At 44.2% G+C, this 26,655-nt stretch overlaps 1 protein-coding gene across 1 annotated transcript in view; it reads right to left on the reverse strand.

The window, feature by feature from the left end:
* LOC124716728 overlaps window positions 1-26,655 on the reverse strand; it is an 84,834-nt gene that overhangs the window by 20,624 nt on the left and 37,555 nt on the right. Inside the window, exons 4-5 of the mRNA XM_047243271.1 lie at window positions 12,514-14,424; window positions 1,166-1,252 (exon numbers count right to left, since the gene is read on the reverse strand). Of these exons, the coding sequence (XP_047099227.1) occupies window positions 1,166-1,252; window positions 12,514-14,424 (1,998 nt within the window). The remainder of the gene's footprint in view (window positions 1-1,165; window positions 1,253-12,513; window positions 14,425-26,655) is intronic.

The raw sequence follows: 26,655 nt of genomic DNA on the forward strand, positions 1-26,655 counted from the left end.
ACCATTTCACGAATGGGCCTTTAAATAAGGAATCCGGGAAAACACCAAATCTCCGACATGGCTCGGTCGGAAAAAGATCCTGCAAGAACGGGACCAACGACGACAGAGGAGAATCGTTCAATGTGACAGAAGTGCAGCCCTTCCGCAAATTGCTGTAGATTTCAAACCCTGGGCCATCAACGAGTGTCAGTGTGCGAACCACTCAACGAAACATCATCGATATGGACTTTCGGAGCCGAAGGCCCACTCGCGTACTCTTCATGACTGCACGACACAAAGCTTTACGCCTTGCCTGGGCCCCTCGACACCAACATTGGACTGTTGATGACTGGAAACATGTTGCCTGGTCGGACAAGTCTCGTTTCAAATTGTATCAAGCGGATGGACGTGCACGGATATGGAGACAACCTCATGTATCCATGGACCCTGGATGTCAGCAGGAGACTGTACAAGCTGGTGGAGGCTCTGTATTGGTGTGAGGTGTGTGCAGTTGTATTGATATGGGACCCCTGATACGTCTAGATACGCCTCTGACATATGACATGTACGTAAGCACCCTGTTTCATCATCAGCATCCACTCGTCCATTGTGCGTTCCGACGGACTTGGGCAATTCCAGCAGGACAATGCGACACCCCACACCTCCAGAATTGCTACAGAATGGCTTTAGAAACACTCTTCTGAGTTTGAACACTTCCGCTGCCCACCAGACTCCCCAGACATGAACATTATTGACCATTTCTGGGGTGCCTTGCAACGTGTTGCTCAGAAGAAATGTCCACCCCTTGTTCTCTTACGGCTTTACGAACAGCCCTGCAGGATTCATGGTGTCAATTCCCTCCAGGACTATTTCAGACATCAGTCAAGTCCATGGCACGTCGTGTTATGGGACTTCTGTGCGCTCGCTGGGGCTGTACATGATATTACGCAGGTGCACCAGTTTCTTCAGCGTATTTTCGAAAGGAAATCTTATAGTTCTACTCAAACCAAATACTTAAGTTTGCAATAGGCGTGAACCACTGAACAATCGAATTACAATATCATAGTGCAATAACGCAATCAGAACACCTCCAAATATTTTCAGTCAGAAAAATTTCACAGACCTTAATGTGACACCTCCCTCATAGATAAAGCATCAGTTGTTATAAAAAAGTCATCATACTTACCCATACGTGTCCTTGCTCCCAGGCCTTTTCGGCGATGAGACTGAGACACTGTCTTGGTATATCTTCGTACATCAGGTTTACAGCAAACTGAAACGTGAGACTATGTCAGTAGGGATTCTATTTTTAATGGTCTTACTTGTGATAAAACAAAACAATAATCACTAAGAAGTTATTGAGTTTTTCGATATGGCTACATTTTGTGCCACACTGAAAATACTCTTTCGTCCCAATCTTGTCACAAAGCACTCTTGAACTATTAGTGTCGGCCGCGTTTGTACGGTAAACATCGTAGAGTTCTGGATAGTAAAGTGACCAGTGCGATTTTTTACATTAACTACAGCAGCGCAGATACATTCAAAATGATGCAACATATTCACATGTTAATCCTGTCAAAGTGTGTGTACTGTTCCATAGCTCTGTATTTTAATCACCTCACTCAAATTCCACATTTGCACTTCGATAGTGAATAAAGGAAGCACCTACAGAAACACATCACCTTCTGTTTTGGGAAACATGAGTCTATAAGCAAGTGGTAACATACAATGTTTCGAGCAAATGCTGGGCTTTTTGCCAAGTAATAACTCATTTATGACTCTTGTGAATCTGATGGATATAATAGTTATCCATTACACTGTAGTGTGTATTGTGTATTGAACCAGGGACCTACAAACGACGGAGAGGCTTCGTCTCGCCGTAGCTCTCAGTGGGCTACAACCCCACAACAGGCCACAGCAGTCCACATACCCCACCGCCGCCCCACACCGAACCCAGGTTTATTGTGCGGTTCGACCCCCAGTGGATCCCTCATGGAAACGTTTCATACCAGACGAGTGCAGCCCAGATGTTTGCGTGGTACAGTAATCATGGTGTACGCGTACGTGGAGACAGTGTTTGTGCAGCAATCACCGACGTAGTGTAACTGAGGCGGAATAAGGGGAACCAGCCCGCATTCGCAGAGGCAGATGGAAAACTGCCGAAAAACCATGCGCAGACTGGCCGGCACACCGGACCTCGACACTAATCCGCCGGTCGGATTTGTGCCAGGGACCGGCACGCCTTCCCGCTCGGGAAGCAGCGTGTTAGACTGCGTGGCTAGCCAGGCAGGCCAGCTACATGTGCTTCTGTAGTCTTTACGACCATTAAGAGAAATTTGTGGCACAACTTGACTAGAAGAAGGGATCGGTTGGTAGGGCATATACTGAGGCATCAAGGGATCACCAATTTAGTACTGGAGGGCAGCGTGGATGGTAAAAATCGTAGAGGGAGACCAAAAGATCAATACATTAAACTGATTCAGAAGGATGTAGGTTGCAGTAGGTACTTGGAGATGAAGAACCTTGCACAGGATAGAGTAGCATGGAGAGCTGCATCAAACCAGTCTCTGGACTGAAGACCACAACAACAGCAACCTCCACGCATCGATTGCACATATACACAGAGTTTGAAAGTTAAATGACATTGATAGGTCGCAGAACCGATTCGTCTTAGAATTTTAGAGGTACTTTTATTCGACTGCAGCCGTTCGTCACGGGGTTCTTCTCTTATTGTAAATAAAAGGCGGTCACGTGGAAAAGCGAAATACGTTTGTAGAAAATGAAAAACGTCGTTAAATGTTTTTTCTGATGAACGTACAATTTTCTCTCATCGAACGGCCATTATATTCCGAATATGCCTCGAATGTCACCAACAATACTGAAATGAAACTGCATACAAAAACCTAAAACTGCAAGGTATATTGTCCCCAGTGCTATATTACGAAAAGACTTAAAAAATGGCCGGCCGGTGTGGCCAAGCGGTTAAAGGCGCTACAGTCTGGAACCGCGTGACCGCTACGGTCGCAGGTTCGAATCCTGCCTCGGGCATGGATGTGTGTGATGTCCTTAGGTTAGTTAGGTTTAAGTAGTTCTAAGTTCTAGGGGACTGATGACCTTAGAAGTTAAGTCCCATAGTGCTCAGAGCCGTTTGAACCATTTTTGAACTTAAAAAATGGTATTTATAAAGAAGAGACATTTAAAACTTGAATGATACAGATTTTTTATAATGTACCCGTAAAATAATAATTTCTCTGTGTAAGTTTCGAGTGCAAAGAAATATAACAAAATGATCTAAAGAGACAACTAGATACGCTCTTTTGTTAATTTTTTAGTCGTTTCACTTCTTCTCTTGTCTCGGTTGCGTGTAGACGGACATCTTGCGAGTGCTGGCAAATGTAAGCATATTTGTATGAATTAAGCAGATAATATATTGATTTAATATTATTGTTCACTTTTAATTTGTAAGAGGTCATCCCGATTTCATGTCCGCCTTCCTTGAATTAACCTGCATTCAAGTAATTTACAGTTCAACAATCGCAGCGGCCGATGCAGCCAACGACGCCATTACGTGGCGATATTAAATAATAAAAAATTAGCGGAAGCGAAAAACTCGCCCGCCATTAACATAATATTCATTTTTCTCCACAGCCGCACGAAGTTGCAGAAATACGTAGCTTTAACGTTCTTATTTTCAGTACCACAGCCGAGAGCCAGAGCCAGGACTCCAATGCAATGGTTAACGGAGGTAAGAAAAAATACTCTCGCGCGTGTGTGGGCCGCAGTTGTAATTAATAACTAAACGTTTTTTGATTTAAAGTGAACTGACTAGCCGAGGAAATTAATATGAAAACTTTATTCCATTGTTCCACTTACATGCTCCTGTTTTAAGATTCAGTGAGTCTAACGTTCATTAACGTAGCAAATAATTTATACTGAAGATTAATATTGTTAAAAAGGAGAACTTCGCAAAAGCATTTAATCGTAAATCAAAATTGAATGAAATATCATTTTTATTAAGGCCCACCACGTAAGTCGGCAACAATCAAAATAAAAATAAAAATAATAATAATAATATATTAAATTACGATGGCCGACGGACGTGAGAAAGGCCCATACTATATTTCACTAGTCAAGGTAAGAACTGAAGTAAATTGCCACATTATTATGTAAATTAAAAAGGGAGTTAGACTATGAGCTACACAGGAATGGCATACCGTATCTGATAGTTAATGACATGTGCACATGCCGTTGTTAGGAGTCGTCAGTCGCGTTTTCTCTGGCATTCCGCTAGGTTTTTGCAATTTCTTTTTTTCCAATGTTTAGCTGGAGTCAGCACAGACAAATGCTGCTCATCACTTTTTTAAGCAACGCCAAACGTCAATGGAAAGCGTAAGTTTATTTTCCATTGCAAATAAAATTTTATGTGCCCAATCGGCAGAGCGGTCGCAAATTAGTCTAGTGCGATATTCCTTTTATCGATGTGTATTAACGGGGGCCGTAAAACACGAAGAATAGCCAGTACCCCAGCACCGCTCTGGCCCACTGCGTCTGCTCCCACGTGCAGCAGCACTTCTTAGTAGCAGCTGGAGTACTGGTTAATCTTCGTGTTTATAACTGTTGCTGTTACGAGAGTCACTCCAAAAGAAATATACACTATTTTTGTAAAAATATAGTTTTCATTCTGCACATCTGAAAGTTTCACAGTGTGTAGATACATCCTTCCCGCTTGTTTTCAAACTTAGTTCAACCTGCTCCCGTGAGTGGCGCCGTCACGGCATGCCTTCAAGATGGCTGCTACACTTGATGTTCGTCAGAAGCAACGTGCTGTCATAGAATTCCTGTGCAGTCAAAACGAGACAGTGGGAAACATCCACAAGAGATCGAAAAAGGTGTACGGAGATGCTTCTGTCGATCGCAGTACAGTTGGTCGGCGGGCAAGCAGCTTACGTGATGAAAGCGGGCACGGCAATATTGAGGATTGTCCTCGCAGTGGCAGGCCTCGTACTGCACACACTCCAGACAATGTGCAGAGAGTTAACGAATTGGTGACTGCTGACAGATGCATCACAGTCAACGAATTGTCACGCTACATTGGGATAGGGGAAGGAAATATTTGTAGAATACTGAAAGTGTTGGCGTTAAAAAAGATTTGTGCCAGGTGGGTTCCCAGGATCTTGATAGTGGCTCGCAAAGAAACAAGAAAAACGGTACGCAGCGAACTTTTGGAACAGTACGAGAATGGTGGACATGAATTTCTTGGAAGAATTGTGACAGGTGATGAAACATGGCTCCATTATTTTTCACCAGAGATGATGAGGCAATCAATGGAGTGGCATCATGCAAATTCGCCCAAGAAAAAAAAAATTCAAAACCACACCTTCTGCTGGAAAAGTTACGGCTACAGTGTTTCTCGATTCCGAAGGACTCTTGCTTGTGGATATCGTGCCAAGTGGAACCACCAAAAATTCTGATGCATACGTGACGACACTGAAGAAACCTCAAGCTCGACTGTGTCGTGTTCGACCACATCGGCAAAAGCAGGATGTTTTGCTGTTGCACGACAATGCACGGCCACATGTCAGTCAAAAAACTATGGAAGCGATCACAAAACTCGGATGGACAACACTGAAACAGCCGCCTTACAGTCCTGACCTGGCTCCATGTGACTATCATCTCTTTGGGAAACTGAAAGACTCTCTTCGTGGAACAAGATTTGAAGGTGATGACTCCCTTTCGCACACTGCCAAACAGTGGCTCCAACATGTTGGTCCAGAATTTTACCATGCGGGTATACAGACACTGGTTCCAAGATGGCGTAAGGTCGTTGAGAGGGACGGAAATTATGTGGAGAAATGAAAATATTGTTAGTAAAGTATGTATCTACACACTGTAAAACTTTCAAACATGTAGAGTAAAAGATGGATTTAAAAAAAAATAGTGTGCATTTATTTTGGAGTAACCATCGTAATATGCACGAATAAAGCACTAGACTACTCTATAGAGCACGTAAAATTCCATTTTAAAATCATTCCGTTTGTAACAGGAAACAAACCTACGCCCCCCGTCGACGCTGGCCATCGCGTGAGACACTTGATAAGCAGCATTTGTCTGGGCTCACTCCGGCTATACCTTGCAAAAACTAAACTTCAAATACCTGTTGCAACAAGAGAGAAATAGCGCCTGATGAACCAAGGGAGACACATCCAATATGCGGGGTGTAAACGATATAAGCTGCCAAAAAATCATGGCAGTAGATCACAAGTAATTAATTTAAAAGTCTAGTAACATGATTGTCCCTTTCCTGCGGTTGTCCCAGGTCACTGTTTTTGGACATGTTGACATTGGACAGCGCACCCGGATTAGATGTGACTTGTGGAAATAATTACGTACGGAGGTCCGCCTGTTTAGCTGGGTGGTAACGTGTCTGCCTCCCATGCAGCGGGCCCGCGTTCGATTCCCGAGCATGGTTGTAGATTTTTCTCCACTCGTGGACTGGGTGGTGTGTTGTCCTCACCATCGTTTCATCCTCATCACCGGCAGACAAGTTGCCCACTGTGGCGTCGCCTAAAATGAGATTTGCACTTCGCGGCTGAACTTCCCCGGTTGGGGCCTCCCGGCCAACAATGCCTTACGATCATTTCATTCGTTCTTTATGCACAACAGACTGGGAGAATTCATTAAACAGGATGAAACCTTTACGAGATTGCCTGCTGCACCCCCGGCTACAACACAGCCGCATCGGTTCGTGCGAAAGAACTTGCTCACCTTCTACCAGTAATTTATCGTAGATCACTTGAGCCATGAAAGGTTCGTAACGACTGGAAAAAAACGCAGGTCATTCCCGTTTTTAAGAAAGGCCGTAAGACAGATCCACATGACTATAGACCTATATCGCTGACGTCAATCTGTTGTAAAATTAGGGAAGAAAATTTATGCTCAAGAATTATGATGTTTTTGCAAAATGAACATCTCCTCTATAAAAATGAAAATGGATTCCGCAAACAGAGACCCTGCGAAACTAAGCTCGCTCTGTTCCTCCATGAGATCCACAGCGCAGTGGACAACGACGCTTAGGTTGAGGCCGTGTTCCTTTATTTCAGTAAGGCATTTGACACCGTACCGCATTGCCGTTTAATGAAAAAAATACGAGCTTACGGAGTATCGGAGCAGACCAGCGATTGGATTCAAGACTTTCTTGCAGATATAACTCAACACGTCGCTCTTAACGGAACTAAATGTACAGATTTAAAGGTAATATCCGGAGTACCACAGGGAGGTGTCATAGGACCGTTGCTGTTTACAATCTATATAAATGATCTAGTAGAAAGCGTCGGCTGCTCTTTAAGGCTATTCGTGGATGATGCAGTTGTCTATACCAAAGTAGCAACGCCAGAAGATACTAGGAATTTGCAGAATGACCTGCAAAGAATTGATGAATGGTGCAGGCTTTGGCAGTTGACCCTGAACGTAAATAAATGTAACATATTCCGCATACATAGGAAAAGAAATCCACGATTGTACAGCTACATTATTGATGATGAACAGCGGGGGTCAGCGTTTGCCGTAAAATATATAGGAGTAACTATCCAGAGCGACGTTAAGTGGAACGACCATATAAAACAAATAGTGGGAAAAGCAGACACCAGACTCAAATTCATAGGAAGAATCTTAAGGAAATGTAACTCATCCGCGAAAGAAGTGGCTTATAAGGCGCTTTTTCGCCCGAGTCTTGAGTATCGTTCATCTGTCTGGGACCCCTATCATGGAGGACTGATAGATGAGATACAGAAGATCCAGCGAAGAACGGCGCGTTTCGTCACGGGATCGTTTAGCTGGCGAGAGAGCGTTACGGAGATGCTAAGCAAACTCCACTGGCAGCCGTTACAAGAGAGGCGTTGTGCATCACGGAGAGATTTACTATTGAAATTTCGGGACAGAACTTTGCAGGAGGAGTCGGACAACATATTACTTCCCCTTACATACATCTCGCGTATTGACCACGAGGAGATAATTCGAGGAATTAGAGCTAATACAGAGGCTTACCGACAATCATTCTTCCTTCCCCCGCACTATTAGCGAGTGGTACAGTGTTGGAGGGATCAGATAGTGGTACCGAAAGCACCCTCTGCCACACACCATTAAGTGGCTCGCGGAGTATGATGTAGATGGAGATTTTCCGCTGCGGATATTGAAATCGCGAGCGTGAGTCGCAAACACGTAGGCAACGACGGCCTGCGTGGTTGAGTCACTGCAATGTTCCAATCCTGGGCAGTCGTCATGTCACCTGTGTTGACGTTATTTCAGCTCTGTTAAGGGGGAAAACCACATTAGTAGGTTAAAAATATGCGATTTTTTTAAATTGCAAAAATCGGTAGGTTAACTATCCAAGAACACCTGTCAAAATTTCAAAGCGAAATTCGCATTCGTTTAGATGTTATGAGCACATTAGGCCGGTTGTTCGTCACAGATTTTTTGGGATTTTTTTGGGTGGTAAGAATTAATTAGAATTTAATCAAATTTTGACATCATTTCATTCATATTTCGAACAGGTTATTGCGAATTTTTTCAATAATTTCAGCCAAAAATAACAAAGTTACGTTGTGATGTCCGCTGAAGGCTTTGAGTATAGTTCTTCAATTGCGTGCAGTATAGTCATTCCGATTTTCATCTGAAATCAAAAAGGTTTTGAGTTTACATTAATTACTTATTTTCTAAGAATATGAACCTCAATGCAGGTGAAAATAATGCAAATTAAGCATTTTGCAGGCGTTGGAACAATTTACTTCGATTTCACTATATTTTTTCTAATTATACAAATAAAAGTACCCTTAAAATCATGATATCATCTCAGATTTAGTTCATATAATTCGTAATTATGTAAAGAATCATAGTATCTTTTTTCATGATGATACGTTCTATACTTTTTGAGTTAGACTGCACTCAAATGTGAAAAAGTCATTTCGAGATAAGCGCGTTTGAAAAATAAATTCGCGGAAACTAGAAATTCAAAGAAGTTAACAATAGCGTAAAATGTTTATCGATTAATCTGCGAGTCCAGCATCATATACCAATCCTTCGTCTTCGTCATAGGCTTCGTTTTGCACTTGCAGCAATGCTTTCGAGCGTTCCGACCTTCCTTCGATTCCAGCTAACTACGTCGCTTCTGTCGGCTCACGCGCTGGTTACCCATTTGTTCGGCATAACTGAAGCTTCGTGTGCCTACTACAATTCCTGCCTCGTTCATCACCATCAGAAGGGATGAATTTCCTTCACTGAATAAGCCCGCTGCTAAATACGATGCCAATTCAACGACTTTCAGTCCGGAGTTCAAGTGTTTATGAGGTGGAATTAAAACTTTCATTCGCAGTTTAAGTGTGGCCACCTAAACATCTCTCCATTAATTCATCCCTTGCTAAATCTTAATATATTGGAAGAATTTCCTTCTGTACTATGAAGGCCGCTTTTTCGGGTCTGGAAAATTTTATTTTATTACTTAACTTCGAGTCCAGGCATATGCTCTTCCTAACGCTACAGTCGTGAAGATAGCCTAAGTGGAGGAAGTCGGGTACACCATCTGTGTGTGAAGCCTGTTAAGTCTCTTGTGTGTGTTCTCGTACGTTAACTGTGTGCATATCGTATACTTGGAGGTGCAGTTCGGGGAGCAGCGCAGCATTTGCGCAAACGACCGTGACAGTTGCGTAAAAGTCACACGCAGCGTGGCCGCTGTACCTTGTCACGTCCGCTACTGCGACGCGCATTCGATTCAGGTCGGACTCACCCCCCTGTCTAGCAGAATAACGCGCCACATGTTACGTTATTTGAGGTGGTCACTGTTATGTTCAGACTCATTATGTTAATTCATGTCAGACCACGGTGCTTCATGCTTGTTTTTTCGTGATAGCAGTGGAGACGGGTGTGAAACTGGGTTCTACCTTAAAGTCAGGTTTAGTGTAACCTAACAAGGCCTTCGCCTACTGCTAAAGATAATGTCTGTTTTCGATGGGATGACTTTATTCACATTGTGACAGTTCTTACTGCGGGATCGCACTTTGTAATAAACAGCGTAGATATAAACTGCACTATTATTGGCGCAGAAAATTACTTGCATCATTGCTAATTGTAAAGGTCTAGTAACATTCACACATGCAAGTGTTGAGAGAATATTAGTTATGTTTATTATGAGGAGTAGTCAATGAAAACCGGACACCTGCCGCAATGGGACATGGTATGGTTCCATTCAAAAGTAATCACCACATGCGTCAAGACATTTATCCCACTGGGAAACAAAACGATCAATTCCTGTTTCGTAGAATGCGTTTGGCTACTCGCGTTTCCACAACCACACCCACTCGTACACTTCCAGAACCCTTACACAATTGAAACCGACGTACATGCACGTCTTTCTTCAGGTCACCAAAGTTGTGAAAATCGCATGGTGAAATATCCAGGCTGTGCAGAGGGATCCCAACCAAATCGCTGGAGCGTAGCCTTCGTCCGATTGGCAGCGTCGAGGGTAGGCATTACAGTGCAACGGGACGATTTTATGCAACAGCATTCCAACAGCCGACCGTTGTGGCCGAGCGGTTCTAGGCGCTTCAGTCTGGAACCGCGCAGGTTCGAATCCTGCCTCGGGCATGGATGTGTGTGATGTCCTTAGGTTAGTTAGGTTTAAGTAGTTCTAAGTTTTAGGGGACTGATGACCTCAGATGTCAAGTCCCATAGTGCTCAGAGCCATTTGAACCATTTTGAGCATTCCAACAAGCCAAATGCAAACAGCAATGACGATAGTGGAAACATTCCACATCTACCGCACCAAACAAATCCAAAGCTGTTTGCAGAAGTTCCGCTATGGTCATGATGACCTGCTCTTTCAACCGCAGGGCCCCTCTACGCATCAGGTTCCTCGCGTGTGGTATCACAATTGATCTCCAATGCTCTGAAGACACTTGCAGAGAACCAGTGCGCCATAAAGTCAAAACGTTCAGGAATGCTGTCAGAGGGATTCATCCTGTTGCACGATAGCGCCCATCCCCATACTGCCAATCGGACAAAGACTACATTTCAATGATCTGATTAGGAAACACTCCAACATCCTCCGTACAGCCTGGATTTTTCACTGTGCGATTTTCAAGTCTTTGGTGACTTGAAGAAAGACGTGTGGATGTCTGTTTCAGCCAGACGAGGAAGTACAAGAGTGGGAAGTGTTGTAAATCTGTCATTCACTGATCACATTCTATGAAACTGAAATTCATCATCTTGTCTCCAAATGGGGTAATTGTCTTAATACATGTGATGATTACTTTTGAATGTGACCATTGCACGGTCCCATTGTGGAGGGAGCCTGCTTTTCATTTAATTGTCCCTCATAATTTCGTTCCATTGTGGAGTATGCACCTTTCTTGGCAAATGAAAACTGCGAGCCAGACCGGGCCTCAAGGCTGCAAGCTTTGCCTTTTGCAGACAAATACTCTTATGTACTGAGCTACCGAGGCACGACTTCCAAACCACTCTCACAACTACACTTCGTCTCTCCTACGTTCTCAGCTTCAGAGAAGACATTCTGCACAACTTTAGGAACTAGTGCTCCTGGAAGAAACGAAGGCAGAACACACTTCGCTGCATAGTGAAAATTCACGTTGGAAACAATCTCCTCAGCTGGGGTGTTGTGTACATAGTTCCGCATAGTCAGCAGGTACACAACTTTCCCAGTAGAGCGCGCCCCGCTAAGCACAACGGCGCAGGCGCAGCACTCATCCGTCTCTGCACCACAAGATGGCGCTGTCTTAGAGACAGACTAAATTCTGCTTCCGCCGATCCACGTATTAATATGTAACGCAGCCAATCAGATTGCTGCTAACGTAGAACCTTTTCTCCTTGCGGATTACACTCGCGCAGTGATACCTGAACGCTCGAGGTATTATAACGCGTGTATAGACCTCCGATTAGTCAGTCTGCATTAGTCTGTAGTCAAGTTTCAGTCTGCGCCTAATAAGATTATGATATTCCTGTACGTAGCCATGAAGACAAATGTATAGACACTTTGTCAAGTATCAGAGATATGTGAGAATAAGATTAACGTACAAAGACCAAAGGAACTTCAGATTGTCAATTGTAAACAGCATCCAGAATCAAGTTAAGTAATTTCTGTGCTTTTTATTATTTTAATAAATATGTGCGAAAATTAATCAAGTTCTGTTTACAGTTGGTCACCGTCAATCTGCTACTCTAAGCGTGCAAGTGGCATTTCTATCGTCTGACCTAAGGTCTTTCAGTACACACATCACATGGGGTAAGCCATTTTTTGGGAACATACTTTCTTCCGAGAGTACCGATCCCTGGTATGCTTCCAAACTTGAGTGGAGTTTGGAAAGTAGGGGAGAGTACTGTCGGAAGTAAAGCTGCAAGGGTGGGGCGCGAGTCATTCGTACCTGAGTCGGTAATAGTATTCGTCTGCAAAGGCCAAGATTCCAAATAAGGTTACCAGCCAGCAGCACTGGATTAGTTACATGTAATGCACGGTACATCTTAATTTACCTCTAATTCTTCTCGCACCATACAGATGTAGGTGTCATTCTGTACGCGACGTTTCACCTCCAGGATGTGCTGGTACAGGGCCCGGCATCCGCCCTGCTCGAATGCGGCCTGCAGTTGTACGGGGTCGTGCTGCCCTGCCTTCACGACCCCCAGGTGGCTGAATTCACTTCCCGCCATCAGCAGCACTTCCACAGCAGACCAGCATTTGCGCTCCCAGGCGTACCTCACCGGCGTCCACCCGAGCAGGCCGTCCTCTGCAGACAGTGTGCCCTCCCCCGCGCGTCTGCAGAGTCGCTGCAGCAGAGGGAGCGACCCGCGGGCCACCGCCAGGTGCAGCGCGTTGCGCCCACACGCGTCTGTCTGCCTCCAGTCGGCACCCCCGGCCAGCAGTGCCCTCATCTCACCCTCGTCGCCACCCGACAGGGCCTCCAGCACCGCCTCCAGCAGTGGCCGGCCCCTCACTGCCCTGCGGTCGAAGGACTCTCGAAAGAAATCCAGTCTCCCGTTGAGGTAGGCCTTACGGTACGCCACTGCACGGCTCCGATCTCCGTATCCGAGGAAGCACCACTTGCCGAGGAAGTGTTCGGCGAACGTCCTGTGCAGGAACTCTGGTTTCCTGTAGGAGAACTCGTACACGATTCCGGCTTTCACGAAGTCTCCCCTATCGGACGGTGACATTGCCGGTACGTCTGCGCTGTGCAACAGAACCGACGCCGCGAGGAGCATCAGCTGTTCTTCGTGCTTCTGCTGCGCCTTCTCGACCTCTCTCCTCTTCCCGGGAGCGGAAAAGTTGTCACCCCATTTTTCCTCGTACAGCCTTCTGAATTTATTTTGGAAGAAAGCTTCGTACAGAGTCACAATGTCATACGTCTCATCAATTTCCTGCGACAGATTTACAAACATTTCAGCAAACAGAGGGATCCTCAGAAGATTCCTCAAGTTCTTGTTGAGACCACTGATGGCTGGGATGTTTCCCTTCGAGGAATGGCTCGTGAAGAAATATTCTAGCTCCGATTCACTGAAAGGCTCCAGCGTGTGTGCCGACACTCTCATCTGAGCCTCTAAGAGCTTCACCGGTTCTGGCCTCGTCGTCACCAGGAGCTTTCCCTTGCGTGGAGACAGCAGAGGCAGCACCTCGAGACACTTGTCGACATAGTCGGGGCACACCTCGTCGAAGCCGTCCACGAGACAAACGACTTGCGTGGACTGCAGCAGGCAGTGTCTAAGCAGTGTGTACTCCAGTTCACCTAGAACGCCCTCGTTAAAAACTGTCCACCTCAAGATGTCTTCTGCAGCACTCACACCGTTCTTACTGTGGTCTAAAACTGTGTAAAACTTAAATAGATTAACTCGCAATAGCCAGCAGGAAGGGACCTTCTCTTTTATTTTTTCCGCCACGTGTGACAGCATCTTCGACTTGCCCACTCCGGGCTTCCCCTTCACAATTATTGTGTTGCTGCCGGTACCTTTGAAGTGCTCTTTCTCTCGCATCTTAACCAGAGTGGACAAAAACTCTCCCGTCAACACCCGCTGGTCCACGAGCTTCCTGGGCACGTAGTGCGCGGGCAGTGTTTCCAGCTCCTGGCCCATCCTCAGAGGCTGCGACAGCTGCGCCAGAGCCAGCAAGAGTGCCGGCTCACCGTCCAGCAGTGACTGGAGGGCGTCGACGTCCGCCACCAGGTCCTGCAGGCGGCATCCGTAGCGGTCCCCGTTTAACGCGACACTAATGTTCAGGAAGTCGTTCCAGCTGTCGCCGCTGATGTCAGCTGTGCGGCAAGTGTCGCTGAAGCAGTGCCTGCCCCTCCACGACACAACGACGAGGCGGCGTTGACTTCGGCGTTCACTTTGCATCTCGTTCGTAAGCTCATCCAGAATCGCAGAGCTATCTTCAGTCTCATCATCTACAATCACCTGAAGATAGTTGAAATAGATCAGTTAGACACAAGTATATTCAAAAATCGTTTTTTTTTTAAATACAGCTTGCTTAATTATTTCAGAATTTTCGCATATTGAAATTTACACTACTTATTCACAACATAAAACAGCTTTAAATGCCTTGTTTCTCTTCAGAAGAATCAATTAACACATTTTTGTTCTATCTCTGTATGATTCCATTTTCAATTCGTAGTAATTAAACTTGATAAGATCTATTGGCACTAAGAACCACCATTACTCCCAGTGAACTAATACACTATGTGGTCAAAAGTATACGGACAAAAACATAGGTTTTTCATGTTAGGTGCATTGGGCTGCCACCTGCTGCCAGGTACTCCATATCTGAGTCCTAAGTAGGCATTAGACATCGTCAGAGAGCCGAATGGGGCGCTCCGCGGAACTCACGAACTTTGAACGTGGTCAGGTGATTTTCACTTGTGTCAAACGTCTGTAAGCGAGATATCAACACTCCTTAACATCCCTAGGTCCACTGTCTGCGATGTCATACTGAAGTGGAGATGTTGTGTACATAGTTCCACATAGTCAGTGTGTACACAACTTTCCTACTAGAGTGCGCCCCGCTAAGCACAACAGCGCAGGCGCAACGCTCGTCCGTCTCCGCACTACATGATGGCGCTGCCATAGAGACAGACCAAATTCTGCTTCCACCAATTCGCGTACTAATATGTAACGCAGCCAATGAGATTGCTGCTAACGTAGAACCTTTTCCCCTCGCAGACCACACTCGCGCAGTGATACATGAATGCGTGAGATATTATAACGAGTGTACAGACCTCTGATTAGTCAGTCTGCATTTGTCTGCCCCAGTCTGTACCAGTCTGCATTAGTCTGTACCAGTCTATAGTCAAGTTTCAGTCTGCGCCTAATAAGATTACCATATTCCTGTACATAGCCATGAAGATAAATGTATAGACACTTTTGTCAAGTATCAGAGATATATGTGAGAATAAAATTAACATACCAATACCAAAGGAACTTCAGATTGTCAATTGTAAATAGCATCCAGAACCAAGTTAAGTAATTTTTATGCTTGTTATTATTTTAATAAATGTGTGTGAAAATTAATCAAGTTCTGTTTAAAGTTGGTCACCGTCAATCTGCTACTCTAAGCGTGCAAGTGGCATTTCTATCGTCTGACCTAACAGCAGAAGATAAACACGCACCGATAAGACCACGAGACATACTGCTGACACTCAGCTACTTCGTTAGAGCGACAAGTCAAATAATCTGATGGTGTGTGTAGTGAAGGCCTTACAATACGCACACCACAGGAGACGTGAAGGGACACGTACAGAACAAACGCGTATAGCCCACCTCATCTGTTGACTGACAGAGGCCGCCGACAATTCAAGAGGGTTGTAATGTGTAATAGGCAGATATCTATACAGACCATCACACAGGAGTTCCAAACTGCATCTGGATCCACTGCAAGTACTATGTCAGTCAGGCGGGAGGTGAGAAAACTTGTATTTCATGGTCGAGCGGCTGCTCTTATACCACACATCACACCGGTAAATGCCAAGCGACGCCTCGCTTGGTGTATGGAGCGTAAAACATTGGACTAATGAAAAGTGGAAAAACGTTGTGTGGAGAGACGAATCACGATGCACAATGTGGCGATCCGATGGCAGGGTGTGGGTATGGCGAATGCCCGGTGAACGTCATCTGCCAGCGTGTGTAGTGCCAACAGTAAAATTCGGAGGCGGTGATGTTATGGTGTGGTCGTGTTTTCCATGGAGGGGGCTTGTACCCCTTGTTGTTTTGCATGGCACTATCACAGCACAGGCCTACATTGATGTTTTAAACATCTTCTTGCTTCCCACTGTTCAAGAGCAATTCGGCGATGGCGATTGCATCCTTCAACACGATCGAGCACCTGTTTATAACGCACGGCCTGAGGCGGAGTGGTTACACGACAATAACATCCCCGTAATGGACTAGCCTGAACAGAGTCCTGACCTGAATACTATAGAACACCTTTGGAACGTTTCGGAACGGCGACTTCGTGTCAGGCCTCACTGACCGACATCGATACCTCTCCTCAGTGCAGTACTCCGTGAAGAATGGGCTGCCATTCCCCAAAAAACCTTCGAGCACCTGGTTGAACGTATGCCTACGAGAGTGGAAGCTGTCATCAAGGTTAAGCGTGGGCCAACACCAAACTGAATTCCAGCATTACCGATGGAGGCCGCCACGAACTTGTAAGTCATTTTTAGTCAGGTGTCCGGATACTTTTGATCACACAGTGTAGATTTTGTGGGGGACAAGAGCACTGAAATAGTCTGTGTTAGGCGAAACAGTTTATTGTAGAAATATTCCATTCAACACCTATTTTAGTAATACTGTATGTTTCTAGCACTAGTGCTCTTATAACACTCCATAAAATCAGTATCTTGTAAAAGTGATTTAAATGTTCAAGGAAGTCATATTTTGTGACTCAATAAACGACACAAAAATATCTTACAATGTTTCAGTGCTAACTACAATGATCGCTTCACTGTATAGTATTTAATAAAAGTAAACTAGAAAACAGTTCTGCTTAGTGGGCCATAGACAACTGTAATGCTAAAACAATTTCGGTAAATATGAAGCAGTTGGAGGTCAAAGGCATACTTGCCAGAATATGTTCGTTTCGAATCTATTACTCAGAAATAAAAAATGTATCCTAGGGGATAAGTTTTCACCTTCGTAGACTTTAAATAAGCTTATGACTCAGTGGACCGTAACAGCCCCTTCAAAAATCTAAAGGAGTTAGGCCTAGACCTCAAAGTCAGTGCACTTATTAGACAAACACTAGATTGTGCAAAATCTAACGTAAGGTTCAGGGAAAATTTTCAGCATACAGTAATGTGACAAGATGGTGGAGTGTCTCCATTAATTTCCGTCTGTCCCTCTCAAAACTTTTCGAAAACTTGAACAAATCAAAGGTTAAAATGTAACAAAGATTCAAGTTAAGAAGAGCCATTACCATGGTAGTCAGATTAGCTCTTGCATAATAACCTATTATTCTGATTTGGAACATTCCAACAGATCACAGCGAGTACATATTCTTAAAGAAACAAAAGAAAGGGAAAGAATTCGTACCTCGTCATAAAAGGAAACGTTAGTGTTTGGCATCCAAAAAAAGAGAGAGCTTCCCTATTTTTTGGCGAAATCATTTAAGACACTAGCATATAAAATATTGTTTATGAAATTCAGTACCACAAAAACTGAAACAGCAAGATATTTACGATAAAAGATGCATCAGAAAATGGACAAAGCTAAGAGGCTGTAATATGATAATCAAATACTATTGTTTTATGGAGCTGAAACGTTCATTTTAAACAGATGCCCTGAATAAATCCAAAAATATCTGGGGAAGCTGTGGAGTTCTGCAAAACTCCCAACAAAGCTAAAACTGGAACAATGTAATTGATCACTGTAGTAAAAGAGGCCTGTAAGAAGAAGAGGTGACACAACGGGAAAGAAAATTTTGTAGCAGAAAATTCATGGCCACGTAGTCAGATAGTCGTTAGGTGTTTATTGCCTAATTTTCAGCTTTCCCGTGTTTATTTCCAGATGAGCTGGCCTTTGGAGACCTTCAGTAATTTAAGACTGTAGTAATTTTCATTAAGGAATTCAGTGCTACAGATGGAGAGTTTGCTTAAGGAGCTGTAATGTGACAACATTATGAGGACCGATGAATTACAGACTATACAAGATGGTCAGAAAGAATCTGAGAAACTTTTCAGGGTGTTGCATGGTAAGGTGTGCTGAAAAATTATTGTTAAGAAAAAAATTCGATACATTGCGACGTTTCAGAATTAATTAGCATTTAAGTTAGCAACCCGTTGCTTGCGCAAAGCCAAACGACCCGCCATAGACGGTGTTGTCAAATGTGTTCTTCGTTTCGTTTCCTAAAACCAAACAAGAGAGCGATACAAAATTTGGACATGACGATATTAAGGGCCGAACCAGAGCCAAATGCTGAGCTATCGCGTGCGCTATCACCAACAATATGAGAATAACTGACACTAAGCGTATCTGACGGGGTGCGTGAACTTCCGCTCAGCGTTCTGGTTGGCTAACCTCAATGCTAATTGACTCGGATACGACGCGACGTATCCAAGTTTTTTCTTGGCAGTTATTTCGGATCGCACCTACCCTGCAGAACCCTTACAAGCTTTACAGACTTTTCCTGACCGCCCTCCATATGAGTCAAAACATTATGACCATTGCCCACAGCGAGACTGAACGCCGAATGATCACGCTGCAGTCATATGACAGGCTGAGCAAAGTATACTGGTGCAACAGAGACTAATGGGGAACTGTCATATCGACGATACAAACGGCAGTTGAGGTAATCCACAGATGTAAGCGACTCTGACAAATAGCATGTTACTATGGCCCAGCATCTGGGAACGCGTATCTCGGAAATAGCGAAACTTGGTAGGCTGTTCGTAACTGCATCTATGGAAAATGGTTAAACCATTGTGGAACCACAAGCAGGCGCCAAGCTGACTGACCTCCACGCCTCGTCACAGAACGTAGAGGGCAAAGGCTTGACCACCCAGGACAGAAATGATGACAGAGTACAAGGCTGGTGCAGGCACAAGTGTTTGGAAGCTCACCATTCAGCCACGTTTTTGCACACGGAGCTTCGCAGCACAGGACCCCTATGTGTTATCTGCATCTACACTACTGGCAATTAAAATTGCTACACCAAGAAGAAATGCAGACGATAAACGGTTATTCATTGGACAAATACATTACACTAGAACTGGCATGTGACTACATTTTCACGCAATTTGGGTGCATAGGCCTTGAGAAATCAGTACCCAGAACAACTACCTCTGGCCGTAATAACGGCCTTGATACGCATAAGCATTGAGTCAAACAGAGCTTGGATGGCGTGTACAGGTACAGCTGCCCACGCAGCGTCAACACGATACCACAGTTCATCGAGAGTAGTGACTGGCTTATTGTGACGAGCCAGTTGCTCGCCCACCATTAACCAGACGTTTTCAATTGATGAGAGATCTGGAGAATGTGCTGGCCAGGGCAGCAGTCGAACATTTTCTGTATCCAGAAAGGTCCGTATAGGATCTACATCATGCAGTCGTGCGTTATCCTGCTGAAATGTGGGGTTTCGAAGGAATCGAATGAAGAGTAGAGCTACGGGTCGTAACACATCTTAAATGTAACGTCCTATGTTCAAAGTGCCGTCAATATGAACAAGAGGTGACCGAGACGTGTAACCCATGGCACCCCATACCCTCACGCCGGGTGATACGCCAGTATGGCGATGACGAATACACGCTTCCAATGTGCGTTCACCGCGATGTCGCCAAACACGGATGCGACCATCATGATGCTGTGAACAGAACCTGGATTCATCCGAAAAAATGGCGTTTTGCCATTCGTGCACCTAGGTTCGTCGTTCAGTACACTATCTCAGGCGCTCCTGTCTGTGATGCAGCGTCAAGGGTAACCGCAGCCTTGGTCTCCGACCTGATAGTCCATGAAGCTGCAAACGTCGTCAAACTGTTCGTGTAGATGGTTGTTGTCTTGACTCAGGGATCGAGACGTGGCTGCACGATCCGTTACAGCCATGCGGATAAGATGCCTGTCATCTGGACTGCTAGTGATACGATGCCGTTGGGATCCAGCACGGCGTTCCTTATTACCCTCCTGAACCCACCGATTTCATATTCTGCTAACAGTCATTGGATGTCGACCAATGCGAGCAGCAATGTCGCGATACGATAAACCACAATCACGATAGGCTACAATCCGACTTTTATCAAAGTCGGAAACGTGATGGTACGCATTTCTCCTCCTTACACGAGGCATCACAACAACGGTTCTCCAGGCAACGCCCGGTCAACTTCTGTTTGTGTATGAGAAATCAGTTGGAAACTTCCCTCATGTCAGCACGTTGTAGGTGTCGCCGCCGGCGCCAGCCTTGCGTGAATGCTCTGAAAAGCTAATCATTTGCATATCACAGCATCTTTTTCCTGTCGGTTAAATTTCGCTTCTGTGGTGTAGCAATTTTAATGGCCAGTAGTGTATATCTACATGATACTCCACAATCCGCCATAATGCGTGTGGCAGAGGGTACCCCATACCACTACTAGTCACTTTCCTTCCTGTTTCACTCGCAAACAAAGGGAGGGAAAAACGAGTGTATATGTTTCCGTATCAGCCCTAATTACTCGCATCTCATCTTCGTGGTTCTTACACGCAATGTGTGCTGGAGGCGGGAGAATCTTTCTCCAGTTAGCTTCAAATGCCGGTTCTCTATTCTCAATAGTTCCTCATAAAGAATGTCCTTCCTTCCAGGGATTCCCATTGGAGTTCCCGAAGAACCTCCGTACATTTTCATGATGTTCGAATCTATCAGTCACAAATCTAGCAACTTACCTCTGAACTTATCTGATGTCCTGCTTTAGTCCGACCCGGTACGGATGCCGAACGCTCGAGGTCATCATGATGATTCAACGACATCATCAGTTATGATTCAGTGGTCACAGGATCATTGAGACTTGACCGTGGATCAGTCGAAACGTATCTCCTGGTCAAATGAATCTCGTTCCTCACTACACGCAATCGGCGGTCATGTCCAGAGTTGCCGTCATTCGAGCGAATGCCTGTGCGAAACATTCGCTGTGTCATGCTAGAACTCTGGTAGTGGCAGTATTGCGCTATGATGGAGGTTCCTCTGGACTTCCAAGGGACCTCTGGTGGTAATCCAAACCAGTATGAGACCTGTGGACTAGTTACTATTGTGGACCACCTGCATTCCTTCGTGCTACATGTCCTCCCCGAGGGCTGTGACATCTCCAGCAGAATATCAGTTCCTGTCACAAGGACAGAATTGTGCTGCAGTGGTATTAGGAGCGTGTTAGTTAACTCATGTAGATGTGTTGGCCACAAAATGCACCTGTTCTGAACTAAGTCGATGGGACACATACGGGACGCTATGGGGTGCCAATGTATATACATCAAAAAAGTTTTGCATCTCCTCGGTTCCGAGAGTTCCGGAACCTATACAGAAAATTGGAATAGAGATCAACATAAACATCATTGTCGCGCTATAGCGTCACCAGTGCCAAATTGTTTATCATTTAGCCGTAAAATAATAATTTCTCTGTGTAGGTTTCGATTGCAAAGAAATAATTTATGACAGAATGATCTAAAGACACGACAAGATACGCTCTTTTGTTAATTTTTTAGTCGACTTCACTTCTTCTTTTGTCTTGAATGTGTCTAGAGGGACATCTTGCGTGTGCTGACAAATGTACGCATATTTGTATGATTTAAGCATATAATATACCGATTTAATATTATTGTGCACTTTTAATTTGTAAGAGGTGATCCCGATTTCACGTCCGCCTTCCTTGAATTAACCTGCATTCAAGTAATTTACAGTTCAACAATCGCAGCGGCCGATGCAGCCAACGACGCCATTACGTGGCGAATTTAACTTATGAAAAATTAGCGGAAGCGGAAAACTCGCCCGCTATTAGCATAATATTAATTTTTCGCCACAGCCGCACGAAGTTGCCGAAATACTTAGCTTTAAGATTCTTATTTTCAGTACCATAGCCGAGGGCCAGAGCCAGAACTCCGACTACAATACAATGGTTGAAGGAGGTAAGAAAAATACTCTCGTGCGTGTGTGGGCCGCAATTTTAATTAATAACTAAAGATTTCTTGCTTTAAAGTGAACTGACTAGCCGAGGAAATTAATATGAAAAGTTTATTACATTGTTCAACTTAAATATCATTTTTATTAAGGCCCACCACGTAAGTCGGCAACAATCAAAAAATAATAATAACAATAATAATAGGTATATTAAATTACGACGGCCGACGGACACGAGATTGGCGCCGCAACTTTGGGGCCCGATTAATATGATTCTATTGTACTGAATGTAATTATGTATGTGTCTAATTGTTGTAAGATATTAATGCTTGTATGAATTCTTTTACATGTTCAACAACAAAACCGCACCCTGAGGAGATCTGGAGAGGAAAAAGTGTAGAAAAGAAAAAGGATTGCGAGAAAGAAAAATAAGTAAGGTAAGGCCTATTGTGCAAGCATCCTGTGTAGCTCTGTGCGGAATATCGAACCCATGTGCACATGAGATACTGGTGGTGGTTAGTGTTTAACGTCCCGTCGACAACGAGGTCATTAGAGACGGAGCGCAAGCTCGGGTTAGGGAAGGATTGGGAAGGAAATCGGCCGTGCCCTTTCAAAGGAACCATCTCGGCATTCGCCTGAAACGATTTAGGGAAATCACGGAAAACCTAAATCAGGATGGCCGGAGACGGGATTGAACCGTCGTCCTCCCGAATGCGAGTCCAGTGTGCTAACCACTGCGCCACCTCGCTCGGTCACATGAGATACCTTCGGTGTTTTGTTTATTTATATGTTTATTTTTGGAGGGGATAATTATTCGTTTTGTGTATTTATGTGTTTATTTTTGGAGGGGATAATTATTCGTGTGTGTATCAGTGTTAAAGATTTGTCAGTGGTTTAAAGTGAATTTAGTATGGGTAAGATAGGACAACCTAAAGCATCCGTACCAGAAGAACAAAATTCGGTTAATATGGAAAGTGAGGATAATTTGCAAAACGTAAACGAATCCCAAGCCACCGCCTCGGATAACATAATTTCCGGAGCGGGGGGCGAGGATCTGTGGACGGTGAATGACGCTCCACAGCAGAATGGGAATAGAGTAACAACTCCACTGCCTGGGCAGGGGGGCCAATCGAGTGCTAAATTAAGTGGGGCACCAGTATGCTCACCGATTGCAGACCCATTTGCAGAATTTCTGCGCAGGTTAGAAGAAAGAGATAGGGAAAGAGATCAGAAACTGGCTCAGATGCTCTATGAGCGAGAGCAACAAAGAGAACAGAAAGAAAGGGAAAGAGAAAGAATGTCAGAACAGAGGGAAAAACAAAGAGACGAAAAACTGGCTCAGATGCTACGTGAGCAAGAGCAGCGCAATGAAGCAAAACTAGATAGGATCCAAAGCGAACTAGCCGAGATGCGGGACGCGTGCAAAGAAATACCAGATCTTGTGCAAAGCTTAGCCGGCGAAATGCAAAAATTACAGATATCGCAGGCTAGGCTTGAAGATAATGTCCAGACTCTAACCAACCGCGTGGATAATGTGGAGATAGATGCACGGAAAAGTATTGACGCATATTTGGAAGTGCAAGTTCAAAAAGTAGAAAAAGAATTAAATGAATGGCTAGAAGTAAAGGATCGCGAAATATCTGCAAAGATTGAAAGCGATGTAAAAACAGCTGTAGAACAAGCGACTGCGGCCGCGAGTGTAAATATTGACGCTAGCGCTGCCGCACTACATGCCGAATTAGCACAGATCAAGTCCCGTGTGACAGCGGAGTTGCCAAATTGGCAACAGGAGGTCGCACGGAGACTGTCTGCGTTGGAAAGCAATGTAAATAGTGGCGGACAGATAATGAATCCGACTCCGCGTACTGATTACTGTAATAACGCTGAGGGTGCGAGTGCGCAACCGCAACCTAATGCGAATTATGAGCACGAACAACGTGCGATACCGTGCAGCGCACATCACGAAGTAATGAATGTCACAGAATGTAGCAGTCAGATGTGCAAAAAAGAGGACAATGTAATAAAACACAGGACATTCCAACCCTTCAATAGCGAAAACCGAAATGTTCACCCTGTTGTATTTATTAAGAGCTTCAGGAATGTGTTTCCCAGGGCATGGACGGAAAGACAAAGAATACAGTTCGTGGTCTCCTTTATTCAAGGTCACGCGGCACTGTGGGCCACCGACGTGTCCGAAAAATGTCTAACGATGCAACAGTTTGAAGGTGCATTCTTGCAAAAATTCTGGTCCGATAGCGTCCAAGAAAGACTACGAAAGGAGTTGTACAGTCCAGAAATGTACAATCCTAAGATGGGAACGTTACGCAAATATTTCGAAAAGTATATAAACAAAACCAGGTACTGGGACGAGCCAATGTCCGATCGTGACATAATCAGATTGATAAAAATGAAGTTGCCCAGTGAAATTAAAAGATATTTCATCAATGTGCCGGAATATGATATAGAACAATTCATGGAGATAGTGGATTCTGATGACTTATTGATCGAAGATATGAAAACCGAAAACAAGTGGAACCATGCAGGCTGTAATCAACAAAAAGCCGATTACAATAGCAGCCACAGTAATGGTAGTAACTTAGTACCAAATGGTAACGGGAATAGGCAAGAGCACCGGCAACAGAATCGAGGCACAAACAATGGCAATGGTTATAACGGCAACGGTTGTAATCGTCAAAATCGAAAGACACATCATGATGGACGCATGAGTAATGGATATAATGGTAACGGCAATCCGCAATGGCGAAACAACCGAAACCAGTGGCGTGGTTGTAATGAACCGACACCACAGTGGCAACAAAGCACAGCGCCACAATGGAACGCCAACCCAGGTCCGTCACAGAACATGTCAGGGAGTTACAATCGACCACCACAAAACCAGAGCCATACACAATATCAAAATACACCATCGGGGAGGCAGGGCGGCCAACCCAACAGTAGCAACAACCAGAACCACAATGTGAGGTTAGTGGAAGTGACAGACAACTGTCAACCCACTAAGGCTCATCCGTTAAACTAAAGACAGCCACAATACGCTCTCCGTTGTTGGCTGCAAGATGGTGTAGTGAGGGCACATTCACGGATGACAGCCATAAACTTTGTATGCTGAGATACAATGAAGGAACAAATATAGAAAAGGAACTTGTAGACATACCGCAGAAATGTAACCGAACCGACAAAAGTGTTGTGCAGGCTATATTGCAAGCAGATATGTACGGAGCACCAATACAGATAACAGTCGATACCGGTGCGTCAACCAATGTCATGAGTGCAGATTTTTACAAGTACTTGAGTCAAAATAATAGAATACCAGTATTGCCAGTGAAGAATTGCCGTGTTACAGGTGCAATAGGTGCACAATCTCATATCATAAAGCACCAGGTGCAAGTCGAGTTTACGGTAGGAAATGAAGCAATGAAAAGCTCGTTCCTAGTAGTTAACGGATTAGGTGTTGCTTGCATCCTGGGGATGGAATTTTTACGCCAGAGGGACGCAAAAATCGACCTCTTGTGCGGGGAAGTAAGCCTTATGAATGAGGGTACACGTGTAATTTTGCCATTGTTGAGGACACGGGAAGTGCACGGTAAATATTGCCGGAACTTTCAGTAGAGATTCGAAGGAATACAGGTAATGAATTTATATTCTGACTTAAGTACAAGACAAGCATATTATAAAGAATTCATTACTGAAGATAAAGAGGAAAAAAGGAAACTGATAGCCATGAAAGTTAGGGAGTCGGAACATTTGACTGAAGCACAACAAAACGAATTGACTCAGCTACTTACAGATTATGAGAATGTGTTTTCGGATCAAACCGGTGTTATCGAGGGCTACACCTATAACATCGAAGTGGTACCTCACGATACTTTCTGTCACGCAAACTACACCATCCCGTGGTCAAAGAAGGAGGCAATTACGAAGGAAACAAGAAAAATACTTACAAAGACTTAAAGAAGTTCGCTCAGTAGAGTAACTTTTACATTTGTGTGTAGTAGGTTAAGTTTAGAGTGTATTTTTTTCTGTGTGTAAATATTCAGATTTTAGTGTAACATTTAAAGACAATGAGGCGCACAAGATTAGTGCGATTCAATTTTGCAGATGTTAAGGAATAATAGTATTTTTAAGCAATTGCATTTTGAAGAAAAAAAATGAACGTAGGGTTAAGAATATTTTACAAATTTCATGTTAAAAAAAAAATTCAATAGCATGTAATGATGAAAGAATTTTTCATTAGTGTGTAGTAATGCAACTTATGAAATTCAATATTATAGTGTATATGTTATTCCATGTATTTATGTCTATACCGATCTTGAAATATGCTTAATCATAATTTACTGAACAACATGAGTGCAGGGTGTACATCACCCAAGGTACCTCATGTGTTGTGGTCAAGGTACAAAGCAAATCAGTAAACGTGACTACCGCTAAGCACTGTTAAAATATATTGCCATCTGCTAAGGCAGAGATTTGCACGAATTTGTAGTGTAAACAAAAGTCACAAATCTAACATTAATCTAGGAACTTGCACGCTAGGCCTAGAT

This window comes from Schistocerca piceifrons, chromosome 9, assembly GCF_021461385.2.
Source record: "Schistocerca piceifrons isolate TAMUIC-IGC-003096 chromosome 9, iqSchPice1.1, whole genome shotgun sequence".
Lineage (NCBI taxonomy): Eukaryota > Metazoa > Arthropoda > Insecta > Orthoptera > Acrididae > Schistocerca > Schistocerca piceifrons.